This window comes from Scylla paramamosain, chromosome 1 (assembly GCF_035594125.1).
Source record: "Scylla paramamosain isolate STU-SP2022 chromosome 1, ASM3559412v1, whole genome shotgun sequence".
NCBI lineage: Eukaryota > Metazoa > Arthropoda > Malacostraca > Decapoda > Portunidae > Scylla > Scylla paramamosain.
The window spans coordinates 3,291,232-3,307,500 of NC_087151.1; the positions used below are offsets into that span (position 1 = coordinate 3,291,232).

General features: G+C 34.4%; 1 protein-coding gene across 5 annotated transcripts in view; it reads right to left on the minus strand.

Annotated features, from left to right (window-relative positions):
- Window positions 1-523: 523 nt before the first annotated feature.
- LOC135113233 (uncharacterized) overlaps window positions 524-16,269 on the minus strand; it is a 45,465-nt gene continuing 29,719 nt past the window's right edge. For 4 of the 5 annotated variants that reach the window (XM_064028570.1, XM_064028448.1, XM_064028632.1 and 1 more), the window contains 2 exons: window positions 7,632-9,001; window positions 524-1,987 (listed from right to left, as the gene is read on the minus strand). In XM_064028570.1, coding sequence (XP_063884640.1) covers window positions 7,664-9,001 — 1,338 coding nt within the window. In that variant the 3' untranslated portion in view covers window positions 524-1,987; window positions 7,632-7,663. Of the gene's footprint in view, window positions 1,988-6,895; window positions 6,948-7,631; window positions 9,002-16,269 lie in introns of all 5 variants that reach the window. The other variant, XR_010274784.1, reaches the window with a different exon arrangement.

The following is a 16,269-nucleotide window of genomic DNA, read 5'->3' on the forward strand; positions in this document are numbered from 1 at the left end:
AATAAATAGGCACTCACTGTTAGTCCAAAGGATCATGTAATACATGTAATGCCATCTACCCATGACTTTCCCCTTGCCTTTTCTTACTACACCTAATAAATGACAATGAGTGATGGTGAGTAAAAAATGATGTAATAAAAATAAGACAGTCATTATCAAATGGGTGATTACTGTTCTTCAGCCATATCCAATGTAACTTTAGCTGGTCATGAGAAGTGTTTGTATCCCAGAGGTGACTGGAAGGCATTCACAAATAAGTCTCATACATTACTTGCAACAGTGAGAGGCCTTTAAGACTGTGAACTGATACTTGCCTACTAGTGAGATGTCTAAGATAGGTACAACCCCTGATGCAATAGTATTTAGGTTGAGACCCTGAGAGTCAGGGCTAGCTTATACTGGTTGAGAAATCTTCTCATCAGGACCAAAAGACTTACTGTCTACACAGTTTAGTTTTGAAAAGAAACATTAGGATTGTTATTCATTCATAGTAGCACATGCAGGAACACTGAAACTGTAGTATCTAAATCCTTTTCTTTACTGTTAATGGAACATGTAGTCAACTCTTAACTGTGTATAGGCTGAAATTTAATTTTCAGCAGACACCACTTATTTGTCAGCACCATTAATCTTTACAGTATCTTCACTTTTTCTGTGCTGGCAGTACTTTTCATGCTTAGAATCTGCAACAGTTTTCCAGCAGATATTGCATGGTGTTGATGTGAGATTTGAGAAGTGGCACCCTGGTGAGTGGTGGTTGTGAGACAGAGTTATATATGCACAAATGTTGGTTCAAGGATGCAGGGGCTCTTGTATATTATGTTAACACTAGCAGCATGAATTACATCTGGTCTCTTGCAGCAAGTATACAAATATGGAAGTTTAGTATCCCTAGCCACACAGTTCTGCTCAATGTGAGATTGGAATTCCCAAACTTATGTCTAGTGTATGAACTTAAAAGTCAGCTCTCTGTGACAGGAAACATGCCCAAGTATCTCTACCTGACAAAGAAAGTGAATCCTCCCAGCTGTGAAATGAGCACATTAACCAATACACTACCAGTCTCCTAACAGATGGCATTTATAACCTACCAGCTGACTTAATTAGTACCTAACTGCATTGTACCTTGCGTTGCACAAATCTTGACTTCAGAAGTCCATTATAAACTGAGTTATTATTAAAAAAACAGATCATAACTTTTGTCTAACAGTCAGCAACAACTGACTGGCTCAAGCTGACTGTTCAAACACACACACAACAAAAATTATACATAACTTTTGAGGTTCATAAATATTTTTAGGAATGATAAATGTCAGTCTGTACACAATGTCCTTCAAAAGTTGACTGATGACTTGTGAAATTTTGGAGTAATGAAATTCATTGACTATTCTCAGAAAATAATATAAAACAAGTGAACTTTGGTAATCTACAGTTACACATTACATAATTTGAATAACACAAATGTTTTATATAATAAGAATGGAAAATTACATAAGATTTAATGTAATATCCCGACTTCCTCTACTTCCTGCAAACTATTTAGAATTTCTGAAATTTATCGATGTAGTTTTACAAAAAGAACAATATTTGCCAAAATAGATTTACCAATGATGACAGAACTCTGAAAGGTAATTTCGACCATTTAAGAGCAAATGTCACCTCCAAATTAAAGCTCATTTGTTAAAAATCCTTTTCAATACATAAAGTTCAACAATGTTTTCATCATGAATTCCAAATAATAGGGAATCTAACATACTAACCATAAACTAGACTGTGGTCTCCCTGAATATGTGTACATGGCTGTCTGAGGCAGTAGTAGGGGAGGCCAAATAACGTGTAGCCACAATGCCTGATGGTCCACACCACATGGCCTGAGATACTGGCTCCTCACTTTCATTTGCAGAATCTGACAAGTGGCCAGATGGACTGGTTGCCTCCTTTGGCTCTCTCAACTGCCACACAGGCTCGTCAACTGGAGTCCCATCATCTGGAAAGTAAGATAAAATTAATAACAAGTTCATTAACTGATTAAAACATATGAGTAAATAACCAAATTAATGTGTGTGTGTGTGTGTGTGTTTACCTACTTGTAATTTACATGGCCTGAGCTATGCTCATGTGGTCCCATCTCCATATCTACACTTGTCCAGTTTTTTCTTCAAGTTGTGCACACTCACGCCAATACTACATCCTCACTTAGCTTGTTCCAAACTTCTATATTTCTCTGTGGGAAACTATATTTCTTTATGTTCCTCAAGCATCTTTCTTTTCTTATTTTTTTTTGCTGTGGCCTCATGTGTATCTAGTATTTTCTAATTCTCTTAATAGTAATTTCTCATTATTTATTTCTTCCACTCTATTCCACAGGTTATAAATTAATATTAAATCTCCCCTTTCTCTTCTTTGTTCCAATGTTGGCAGATTTACTTCCTCTAACCTATCTTCATGTTAATTCTTTCAGTTCTGGAACCATCTTCGTTGCCATCCTTTGTATCCTTTCTAGTTTTTTTACATGTTTCTTCTTGTGGGGAGACCATAATGATTCAGCATATTCCAACTTTGATCTAATCATAGAGGTAATTATCTTTCTCATCATATCTTTATCCATGTAATGGCTAAAGATATGATGAGAGAGTTCCAATATTTCTCACCTGTTCCAATATTTCTGACCATTCTATATGTATCTCTGAATATCTTTTCTACATGCTTCTCCAACTGGTGACTATCCTGTATTATCACTCCCAGATCTTTCTCTTCTTGTACTTTTATTATTTCTTCATTTCCCACATAACTTTTGCTACATCTTGTAGTATCTGAAATCAAGTAACTTTGTTCGGAAACCAAATTATGGTATGGCAACTGATGCGATCGTGAGTTGAAATTTTTGTTTGAAAACCGAGTTGTTTGAAAAGGGATATGTTCAGTAAAAAGGTTCCAGTGTGTGTGTGTGTGTGTGTGTGTGTGTGTGTGTGTGTGTGTGTGTGTGTGTGTGTGTGTGTGTGTGTGTGTGTGTGTGTGTGTGTGTGTGTGTATATATATATATATATATATATATATATATATATATATATATATATATATATATATATATATATATATATATATATATATATATATATATATATATATATATATATATATATATATTTTTTTTTTTTTTAACTGTCAGTGAGCTATGTTAAGCTGTAGCTATGAACAGTATTTTAAGTTTTTTATTTGGTTTATGTAGGAACCTTCCCTAAAGAAGGATTTTATCTGGTTTATAAAGAAATCTTCCATACAGGAAGATTTTACTGCTTCTCTCTGGCATTCATTAGAAGAGGACACAATCTTTCAGCTCTTGCTCATAATGTGCATTTCTTTCATTTCTGCTGTCTCACTACTTTTTCAAGATGTTAAGGATAGTAACAGTGATGGAATTTTGTTTCAGTCATCATTCTATATAAAATTAACTGAATAATTGGCTTGTACTGGTGAACAGTATACAATGTTACTTAATCTGGTTTCTAACAATCTCAAGCAGCTTGACATCCAGCAACCCAACTTTATGTCACTTAGAACTAATAAGGCTATTTCTCAACAGGTAAATATTATCTAAAGCTGACTACTAGAAAGATCAAGCAAAGTACTGCAAATCATTTGGAAATATGGTGCTTCAGTCAATGTACCTTTCCATTATGATATCCTTGGCTATCAGAGATATCATATGAGAAGTTAAACCTCTCCTGACTGCAGATCAAGAGGGAAATAGCTTACTGAGAACTACCTACATTACCTGATCAGAGCAAGAATGGATAAATACAATATGGAGAGACAATGGAGCACTTTGAGTCACTGGCTGTGGATATAACAGTGTATAGCAGAAGCTCCACAGCAATGGATCTAAGTATATTGCATAAGACAGTAAAACAATCAGATGTTGTGATAGTGTGGGATTCCTTCACCTGGGACTCCTCACTGAAATGCTTCTTGACTCCAATGATAACCATAGCCTGGTTTTCAGGCAGGATAGAGTGCTATACCACACTGCCTCTTCTGCCTTTAGTGTCTGGAGGACTACTCAGGTACCACATCTCTCTCATAATTCTACATGCTAATGAAAAGGACATTGAAATGACAAAGCTCAAAATAGTAATAAGGTAAATGTGGATAAAATTCTCTAAGAAATACTTTCAGAATCCAGCAGACAGTGTCTCTAGAGGGATGTAGGAATGCATCAAGAAGAAAGGAACATTACTAGTCTGTGCAAAAAGTTACAGTGCCTTGGGGGACAACACAGTTACTTTCCATAGAAAATGTAATTATCTTCCATAAGGTAACAATATAGGGTAGAGGGAGATCATGCATTTGTGGGATAGGCAAAAAAAAAATTTTACATATAAAAATTTAGTTTTATATCATATTGATAAATAAGGTCTATATGTATACAGATGGCTCCCTACTTGATGAAGCAGCTTTCCTATCTACATTTCTTGCAAAAGCAACTGTCATTGGCTAGAGCTGCCTATGACGTGAATCTTGGGCCTGCCTTCTTCCTTTCCCCTCCATATTCCCATTCCCTTCCCTTCCCTCTCTCCATCCACCATGCTTCTCCTACTTCTTTCATACATACATTACATACATACATACAGAAGAGAGAGAGAGAGAGAGAGAGAGAGAGAGAGAGAGAGAGAGAGAGAGAGAGAGAGAGAGAGAGAGAGAGAGAGAGAGAGAGAGAGAGAGAGAGAGAGAGAGAGAGAGAGAGAGAGAGAGAGAGAGAGAGAGAGAGAGAGAGAGAGAGAGGGGGGGGGGGGCTTAGATGGAAGAGATAGGGAGGGAGTATCAGAAATGTAGAAACAAGGAGGGAGTGGGGATGGGGAAGCAGATAAGGAAGTGGGATTGAGAAAGGTGTGGTTTAACTGACACATCATGACTTCTGGCCAACGATATTTACCTATTAAAATCCCTTGAGCTGACATATGACTTTATGTAAAAATAAGGGTAGGAAACCTGCTTCATCAAGTAGGGAGCCATCTATACACATACATAAAAAATGTAAAAGTACATGTAGTCAAGCCTGACCTGTACAGCACAAGTTAACAGCCTTTGTCAAACCAGACCAACCTGTATCAACATGACCTAAACAAATGTCTGTCCTTCAGATAATACTTCAAACCTTTTGTTTCACTCTAGATTACTTTTTAATTACTTAAACTGATTTACATATAAATAAAGTAAACAAAAAAAAAATAATCAAAACCCCATAACAACAATAACCCCCAAAAAACAGTGGGTTATGTTATAAAAAATAATAAATAATAAATAAATAAATAAAAAAATAAAAAATGAATAAATTTCCAACCCTGTACATCTGGCAGCAAGGTGCATCCTTCTCCTCACAGAGCAGACTGTCAAGCTCATCCTCAGTACATTAAGAGTTGCCAATACGGGTTAATATACAACTTTCTTTTCCTACTTTCTGCTCTTAAACTGCACTTCTATCTTTAAGTATCATAGCCCACTAGATATGGATGGAAAAAATATTCAGGCTATCACACATCTACATAAAGCAGGTCTCAGTAACAAAGAAATTTGTACTCAGAAAAGCTTGAAACGACACTTGCTTAAGAGCTAATACAAAAATTCAAACTTGGTGAGAGCAAAGGCTTACCCTTCCCACATAAGCCACCTGATAAGCCCCATAAGGTACCTGAGAGGTCAAAATACTTCTCAGAAGGAAACTGGAGATTAAGCCCAGCCTTACAAGATGTCAACTTAATGAAGGGAATCCTAATTTACTAGATGGTGTCTCCCTCCATGATACTCTGAACCATGATCTTGGGTATCACAAATACTGCACCAAGGAAATTAACTGGTTTATAAATGATTCACAGAGGAAGAAAAGGTTCCAGTTTGCAAAGAAATAAGTAAGAGGCATATGCTATTCATTGTCTGATAAAAGCACTTTTTATGCTAACAGTGAACAAGCAACTAGCATTAGATCCTGATGACCTCTGCTACACTCAGAAAACCATAAAACACCCTTAATGGTTTAGGGAAGTTATACTTTACTTTCTATGGCTTTGGTAACCTTGTGTTCATCAGAAACACTACTGTCACAAAACTGTCACTGAAACTATTAATGGATCATCTTGAGTCATCTTCTGAAACTACCAGAGCCAATATTTTCCAGCAGGATGGAGCACCAGCACATACTGCTAAAAACTCTTTAAGAATGGCTAAGTAACTGTGAAGTTGACAACATAAGAGTGGTTTGTTAATTCAACAGATATTTCCATATCAGAGAATTTATGAACAGTAATGAAGAACAAGTTATGAGGATATGACACCTCCACTCTCCAAGCTGGGAGCAAAGGTTCACAATTGTGGGACAATATTCATGCTTTAACATTTGACTGATAGTCTATTAAAATGTCTCAAAAACATCCTCAAAAAACATGGAAAAGCAATAAGATATTAAATTCTACATGGAGTTAAAATTTTTTAAAATTTTTGTGGTCTACTAGACCAACCAGAATCTGTTGGCACAATAACTTTTCATACAGACTGTAACAACATAAGAGTTTGTAGGCTGTAACTATGTGCTTTGGTCAGCTACATTAAAGATGGTATGAAATTTAATTTTATTTCTTTTCTCCTTTCTTTTTAGCCTCATTTGAAAATATTTGTCACATTTACATTCACTGACCTAATTGCAGGTTTCAAGAATAAATCAATTTCTTCTTTCCAGACATATGTCTCAGCAGTGCCACTGCACTGAGAATGAAGCTGAGAATATGCCTGAAATCATTAAGCACATTTTATGTGCAACACATTGTCACTGGTCACAACCCACAGCACCATGTTTTACTTGTGTCATTTTTGAAAGGTTATGACTGATCATAACCAAACACACCTTCTCAGGGTGTTCCTCTTAGTCCAAGCAACTTGGAGCAGCATATGCACTCCTGTAAAAAGCCAATAATAAAGAAATGTGACAAAAAGGGAAAAAGAGCACTGATCAAATTTTGTCTTGTAAATATGTTTGAGACATTCACACGCAAGTTTTATGTACAGCCAGCTGGATGCATTGAGTTAAATCTGTTGGAGGCAGTGTTTAAACAGGTTTGATATGGGGCCACAAATATCTGTTGTTTGTATATATTATGTAAAAATTATGGCATGGTTATGAGAATAACAAAATTAATGTGGTATAAGTGTACACTAGCAGAAATAAAAGAGCCATGCCAGGCCAATTATTGACTTAATGTTACAAGACATAACTTACCATTTGGCCTTTACAGTGATGCAAAAATATTTTAATGTTCTATTAAATAATATCTGCTAACAATGGGATGCAATTAAATTACACTAGCAACATGTGATTTTCATATATGGAAAGTCTCCTGCAATAAGCTTAGCAAGATTTTACCTTTTCAGTGTTAGGAATATTTATCTGGAAAGAAACTTCATTATTAGAGTTAGGTTTATACTATATATATATATATATATATATATATATATATATATATATATATATATATATATATATATATATATATATATATATATATATATATATATATATATATATGGGTTATGTATACTTATAACTGACTTTAAAAACAACAAAAACTAGAACTCAAACTTACGGGATACTACAGGAAGGTATATGCAGCCAAGGTTAGGACAGAACACAACAGCAGTGGCCAGGTTGTGGGTGCTCAGACATGTCAGTACTGGACTTGCTGCTAGGCTTTTGACTAATTGCATGTTGCTTGGAAGCACTTACATCACTGGGGTCAACATCTGCTATGTCAAAAGTGGGGGCCTGTGACACAGTCTCCCCATCCTTGAGGAGCCTGCCTGCAGTGGAAACACTATCTTCACTGTAGTGAGCACTTAGGCTAGACCCGGACTGTGAAAGATTCTTAGCTGAGAGTTGATCACAACTGTCTGCTAGGAGCAAGTTATTGAGGGAGTGTTGTTCAGTGCTTGAATGCTCATGGTCCACTGATAATTCTTTAGTGCTAAGACTTTCTTCCCTCTGTTCACTACATTCACCCAAGCTCTCAGCACCTAAGCTGTCACCAATAGATTCTTTTCTCACCTGGTTAACAGGATCCCATAAAGTCACATCTTCCTGATGCTCCCCTGACATTGGTGAGGATTTTCTGTCTGTATTAACACTATTTGGTGATGTGATTGGAGATGGAATGGTATCCTTGTTGGATTCTTTAAGTTCAGGTGAGGTTGCAGCTACAAGTGTATCACATGATTTGTCTTCACATTTATTTGGATCCTGAGATATAAATACTTCTTCAAACCATTCTTCAGTAGAAGAACTGTGATGTGATAAAAATCTTGAGGAGGAAGACCTGAGTCGCAGTTTAGCATTAGGTGCATACGTCAGGTGAAGGCACCGACCAGTGTCAAGGGAGTGTGAGGATGCCAAGGGAATGTGGTGATATGGTTTGGGCGGTACAACGCTAGTGTTAGGTGCAGAATTGACTCTTTTCAACAACTGTTCAGTGTTTTCCAAGCCTGCTCTGGTATCACAGCCAGCACCTAACAGCAAAAGATTCCTCATCAGGTCTCCAGACTTAACTCCAGCTTCAGGTATCACTTGAGGATCTGTGGTTCGGAACTGACAGTGACACTGATGACTAAGCTTTTCCTCACTAACACCAGCACTACACACACACTGAGGCACTAAACACTGTTCTGGGGTGTTCACATTATCTTGAGTGAAGGACATGTCAACCTTTACTGGGTTGAGACATGCAGAGGCTAGGGTCACAGGAAGAACCTGGCCTGGGAGAGGGGTTAAGAGTGGGTTGTTGGAGCACACAGATGCTACTATGGGTCTTGGGCAGGGTGGATAGGACTGACAGAGGCACCAGCCTGACTGCACAAAACACTGAGCAGCAGGGTCATGCACAAAGTTACGACATGGTGCCTGAGGTGAGCAACACTGCACTGTACCTGCTCCTATGGGAACCTCCACACAAAGGCCCACTGGCTGCACAGGGAGAGAGAGAGAAAGAAAAAAAAGCAGAGCATTATATCAAATGTTTAAAACATCTCTTAATGCATGTAATCTGCTTATATTAGATACAAAAGGGAAAACAATTTCAAGCATTACTTTTATGATGCAACTTTTAGATGCCAATGTTTCTCCATCAGACTAAAACCAAGAAACTTATTATAATGGAAACTGAGTTAATTTAAATAAGGATTATGACATTATAATGATGTATGGTAAGGATACACACCCATGTTGGTTATTGAAAACACTGGTACAACAGCACAATACAATACAGACTCATATTCAAAATAATTGCTATAATATTCAGGAATCTCTTCTTGACAACCTATTGATACATAGCCTAAATGAAAGAATATCACAAAGTAGGAGAAAGGCCTGAAAATTGTGACTATAGAGGAAAGTCTGATAAAGTGGTGAGTGTTTTATGATGGTAATGTCACCTCTCTGCATGCCAAAGCACATAGGAGAACAAAAGATAGCTGATAACTGTGGGGAAAAATGGATAGTCTGGCAAAGTCCATATAAATACTAATTCGTCACACAATCAAGTTATCCCAGTACCAAACAGCACAGTCAAATCTTGTGGTGAGCCAACTCACTAATACTGGAGCTTTAATACTGTGAGCTTTACAGTTACTTTTTCATGGACCTAATGTTTGACAAAAGGGAGGTGACAAACAGTGATACAGAGTGGTAGTTGGTGATGATGGAGTAACTGATCTCTGGTGACTGGCTTTTCATCCACATTTGCTTATTTGTCATCAACTGATCTCCAGATGGCTTCAGGAGTTGATGGGATCTAGTTTACACTGCTCTTTGTACCAGCCATGCTGCTACATTCCATGCATGTGTCCATATAGGCTAGTTTTCATCACCTGATGTTAACTCTCCAGGTTGCATGGTCATAAGAAATTTCCCTGTATATTATTATTATTATTATTATTTATTCTATTTATTTATTTGTTTTTTAAGTCTTTCCTCAGGAGCTCATCCCATTTCTATTTTTGCCTTCCTACCAGCACTACTTTCCATTTTAAAGTATTTAATGATCTTTACCATCCTTATTTTCATCCTTGTCCTTCATGTGACCAATATCATGCACCTGTTTTCATTATTTCACTTAAGCAATAAATTCTTTGCTACTTCATAATTTCTCAACTGTTTGGAGGCCATCTCATTGAGTCATTAAAGTGGTCCTGTACATCTGTTTCACTGCATTCTCCAAAAACATTTGAGCCTCTTTACATCATCATTTTTAATGGAACTTCCTTTTACATATCATGCATGACTTATTCCTTTTTCATATCATGCATGACTTATACAATCTATTTCTATCATAAAAGAAAAAAAAAATCTGAGAACAGGAATTAACTTTTCACATAATATTCTAATAGAAACTGTTTCTGATCAGTCCACCTCATGAAACAATATCATCCTTAGATAACAGAATAAACTGCATGAATCATACAACTCATTACCTATGCCACTGTGTTTTTTGTACATCCATATATATATATATATATATATATATATATATATATATATATATATATATATATATATATATATATATATATATATATATATATATATATATATATATATAGTTAGGTTGTTGCTAGCATGGGGATTCATTTCCACTAATGGCCCACATTACACACAATTTGCATTAGGGTTATAATGAAAGCAATGGCAAAAATTACTATGGTTCTGACCTAACTGAGACAGAACCACAAAAAAATTTAAATAAAATATTTCCACAGTACCTACAAAACCCAAAAAATCTTTTACATGTTTAACTGAAGGTGACAAATAAGAGTTCATAAAATATGAAAAGGTTAATAAACAAAAAACTGTAAAGTAATGCACTGACAGTCATTAAAAAGCCACACCAAGCCACTGTTTACATACATAACTGGGGCAGGAGCAGCAGTGGTCCTGTCCTTCTGTGTTATGGACTAAACTGCAGCTTGTTGTAGCTCCATCCATGTTAAGGTCATAATCTCCTGCATTACAGTATGACCTAGAGGCAAACTGACTCCCCATGTTAAACACGATTTGTATTATAATATTGTGCCCTAGCAACATCCTGACTGTATATATATATATATATATATATATATATATATATATATATATATATATATATATATATATATATATATATATATATATATATATATATATATATATATATATATATATATATATATATATGAACTATGATCAATTTTTTTTCTTCATTATACCGTTTTAACACCATCCATGCCAAAAAAAAAAATAATAGTAAATAAATAAGTAAATAAATGAATAAATAAATAAATAAATACAAATAAATAATAATAATAATAATAATAATAATAATAATAATAATTATTATTATTATTATTATTATTATTATTATTATTATTATAAAAATATAATAAATAAATATATAAAAAATGTATCAGTACCATTAAGTATGTGAAATATACTTTTACTAGTGCCATAATGATTAAACAAATGAACAATACATTCAAATAGAGGCAACTGGTTGGTTCTCATCACCTTTAAAATTAAACCCTTGATAACCCCTAAATTTCCTACTCCATACAATCTACTGAGAAGTGGAAATGTGGAAAAAAAAAAAAAAAAATGGAGAGGACATATAAAGTACCTCTCTACCTACCTATCATCTAAAAAAAAAAAAAAAAAAAAAAAAAAAAAAAAAAAAAAATATATATATATATATATATATATATATATATATATATATATATATATATAAAATGAGTGAAAGGTATGCATATCAATTCAGGAAGCCCTTGATATAAAGACAATTTCTCTCAGCTAGTGCCCTTGGAAAAAGCTATCAAGAAAGTAATAGAATAAGAAAAGGAAAAGGAAAAGGGGAGAGAGAGAGAGAGAGAGAGAGAGAGAGAGAGAGAGAGAGAGAGAGAGAGAGAGAGAGAGAGAGAGAGAGAGAGAGAGAGAAATTGGTCTTGATTTATGAATACAAAATTTGCATTTACAAATAAGAGCTGGGAAAAAAAAAAAAAAAAAAAAAAAAAAAAAGTTGGAACTGCATTAAACATTGATAAATATAGTTGATGTTAAGATGTTTTGGTCCCTGACTTTTTATACTGTTTTCTTTCCACTTGTTTTCTCACAGTGATCAAGTCAATCATAATCAAACTTCATTCTTAGTACAAGCATTATTGCTTCATTAGTTCTGTGTCACTAAGTTCAATTCACTATATAGCTCCTTTCATGAAAAGATCTTGGGCAACACTGAGGAACTGCCTCCACTTCAACCACATTTACTGTTTGGAGGAGCAGCAGAGATACCATCATAACCTTTATTTCAGATGAGGTTAGATTTGGGACATACCCTTCATAACTTACAATGCCATTCCTCCATTTTTTTTTTTCAGGATGAGCAAATGGTCATCTAAGATAAAATACTTTAAGTAATATGAGCCCAGATTTTTTTTTTTTTACTTGCGACCATCAAGGCAACACTTGAAACCTGGATTTGAGGTTTACAGATTTTTAAAATTCTAAATTAAAATTGATCAGCCTATAATATGTCATACATTGTTATAGTAGTAGTAATAGTAAAAGAAGTAGTAGTGTTACTAGTGATGGCAGTGGTGGTGATTGTTGAAGAAGTAATAGCAACAGTTGTAGTAGGAGTAGGAGTAGGAGGAGGAGGGTGATGGGATAAACAGTTCTAGTGTTGGTTACAGTTCCTGAGAAGCAAGGACTTGGTATATTTCTTTTTCATTTGTTGTTTTGCTGTCTTGATATTTTCTTTATGCCACCTTCCTTGTGAGGAAACTGACTTGTATAAAGACATTAACATGTATGGTATTTCCTGCTATCTGAAATTATCATGGTGACTACATACTATTACATGCTGAATGAAATGAAGACCAAACAAGTTAAACAGCTAATGTAGTAATACACAAGTGATTAGGAGAATAGTATACTAAGACTATTATACACTAACATATTGCTACAAGTAAGTACAAACTAAGTCTTGTTTATGGTCCAGTGAAAAAAAAATATTAAAGGATCTAAATAAAAAGATCTACAACACAACAATAAATATTACTAACAACAATGCATTCACTATGATCAATGCAAATTCCAATTCTAATATTACTATTTGGTAAGACTACAAAACAAGAAAACATAATGCAACAATGTCAGAGGTTAAAGGAGATTTCATAACCGAGTTAGGCTGAAGGGCAATACCTGGTTAACATTTAATGGTGACATCCAAATACACAGGCTGCCAGAAGAGAAAGAAAAGATAGATGGATTGAAATACAGTTTACAATCCAGAAATTATATATCATAATTCACACACATGCATAAGTTATTGGTATTAAGAAAACAGACAGTATCACAGCTCCAATGATATTTTCACACACAAACTTAGCACCATTTTTGCACCTAATTGATACTGGAGAGAGAGAGAGAGAGAGAGAGAGAGAGAGAGAGAGAGAGAGAGAGAGAGAGAGAGAGAGAGAGAGAGAGAGAGAGAGAGAGAGAGAGAGAGAGAGAGAGAGAGAGAGAGAGAGAGAGAGAGAGAGAGAGAGAGAGAGAGAGAGAGAGACAGAGAGAGAGAGAGAGAGAGAGTTCTCATGAGGGTAATTCAGGTTCTTCACCAAAAACAGATTTGATTACATAAGGAAGAGGAAAAAAAAATCCTTACAACACCCAAAAATATTTACAAATTTATTTGGAGAAAATATATTTTACCAAAAATATTTATAAATTCAACTGGAAAAATATTTTATTTATACTTATTAAAGGTGATTTGTTTACTTAAGACTACCAAATTGGGAGACTATTACCCCCTCCCTACTGTTCCTTGCAATTTCTGCTGCATCTGCTTCTGTAACACATAAAATATCCAGACTCCCACCAACTGGCAAGACCAAATCAACCATAAATGTAGTGAAAACTTTAGTAAAGTTATCCCTTTGTACATAACAATTTTTGTCCATAGTATCATAATCCTAATCAAAGTATTTATATTTTATATCAGTATTCACTGTTGAAGGGAAAAGATAGTTGCTCCAAATGTCATCCTTGATGTAGCTGATTAAATAAACTCAGAAGGCCTACAAAAACAAATGCTGTGGCAAAACCCAAAATTCATATACCTACAATCAATCTCACTTAAGTGCTGAGCTTGGGTAACTAAGGCATCAGCACTTAACATGACAACTACTGAGAAATCTTCTTTTTATCTCCCAAGACATCACTTAATGATGAAAGCAAGGGAGATACTAAAAATAGTAAAGTAATCTAGCACATGTCACCAGATTGATACATTATATATATATATGTGTGTGTGTATATATATATATATATATATATATATATATATATATATATATATATATATATATATATATATATATATATATATATATATATATATATATATATATATATATATATATATATATATATATAAAGTATTAAATTGGCTGTGACACAGCATAATTCATGGGAGTTAAGGAGTGTGAATGAGTAGTGTTAGATTTGAGGGAAGATCTAAAATAAAGTTATTAATGGTAAGTGACACTATTACTGCTGAAATACCTGTAGATAAGTGTTACAGGAAGGAGAGAGAGAGAGAGAGAGAGAGAGAGAGAGAGAGAGAGAGAGAGAGAGAGAGAGAGAGAGAGAGAGAGAGAGAGAGAGAGGAGAGAGAGAGAGAGAGAGAGAGAGAGAGCAATTCTGTATAACAAAAATTATTTCCAATGGTTTATGTATGTTACCATGTATCCTCTTTGGGTTTTTATCATCATAACACCTACACTCTTCCATACAGATTAGAAAAAAAATTTAGTTTGTAACTGCTATGGCAGTTTCCTTTCATACCTAAATATGCAACATTACTATTTGTGTTATTCTGCTATCAGCATTGTCACAGATGTCAAGTTTATCAGATGATGACTATAGTATTTTCTAACTGATAAAATGTGGTGAGGTTATGAGTCTTTTATCTCTATTGCCACAACAGTCGCAGCTACTCTACCTTCAATCAATACTCTGGTTTACTACTTGGTATATTAAATTGAGCATATTGGTTTTTTAGTGGTCAATGCCAGTATCAGTAGCAACTGCTACACACAATGCATGACATTTTGTAAGACCAGTGATGTGATTTTTTTATGGACCACTTTTTTTTTTACCACAGCATCAGTATTACCAGTGTTCTTGTAATTTTCAGACTGTCCTTGTCAACCATGATAGGAGGATGAGTAAAAGGCTGACATCTTTGTCCTCAGCAACTACAGCAAACAACTATTTCAACATCAATATTCAAGACAAAGATGACAGTACTTTTGGACAAAAATGATAATGATCTTTACATGTGATAATGTTTATCAAGGTGGAAGAGCAAATACAATTCAGTGGCTATAAGCAGATCAGCATCCCTATATAGGTAAGCTAAGACTATGTCATTTGATTGAATTTGAATAATTCTGACTAATTTGAATCTTGCAAAAATGGTGCTCATAATCTACATATATATATGTGTGTGTGTGTGATGACATGTACACTACATGATATACTGATAATACACATTCCTCTACTTTACAATAAAATTCCTATGTAATCTGTAACCAGGAGCCAAAAAACTCTTCCAAGGACAAATGATCACAAAGTCCTTAAACTTTAAAGATTTTATAGTAATTCCATTCAATAATATAGCAGTGTGGAAGTTTAATAAACTGAAAAATTTAGACTTTTTGCATCTACTAAACACAAAAATAATCATTCCCCTAATAAAACATCTAATTCTTATCCATCCCTTATCCATAAAAAATTGTTATTTCCTCTTTCGAGAAACATTGTGTTAAGTGCTTCATCCCCTGTTTTTTTCTGCATTTTTTTTTTCAACTCCACATACCACAATTTTTTTCTCTATTATTTCCACAAAATAATGACCAGCACATTATAGTAATACCTATATAACTTCTATCAACAAGTAAATAAAACATGAATACTCAGTCTACAATATTATGATAGCACCAATATCCAGCTATCATATTAATATAACAAATATACAAATATTAATACAGTACATGTTTTGTAGGTGATGATAATGAATGAAAGTTGCAGAAAATATATCTTGACCAATTCTCTATATGCTAAGAATTTTTCAACATCAGGCTGGGTTGCTGTTTTCTTTAATAACCAACACCAACATTAAGGTTCAATAAGTCTTTAAT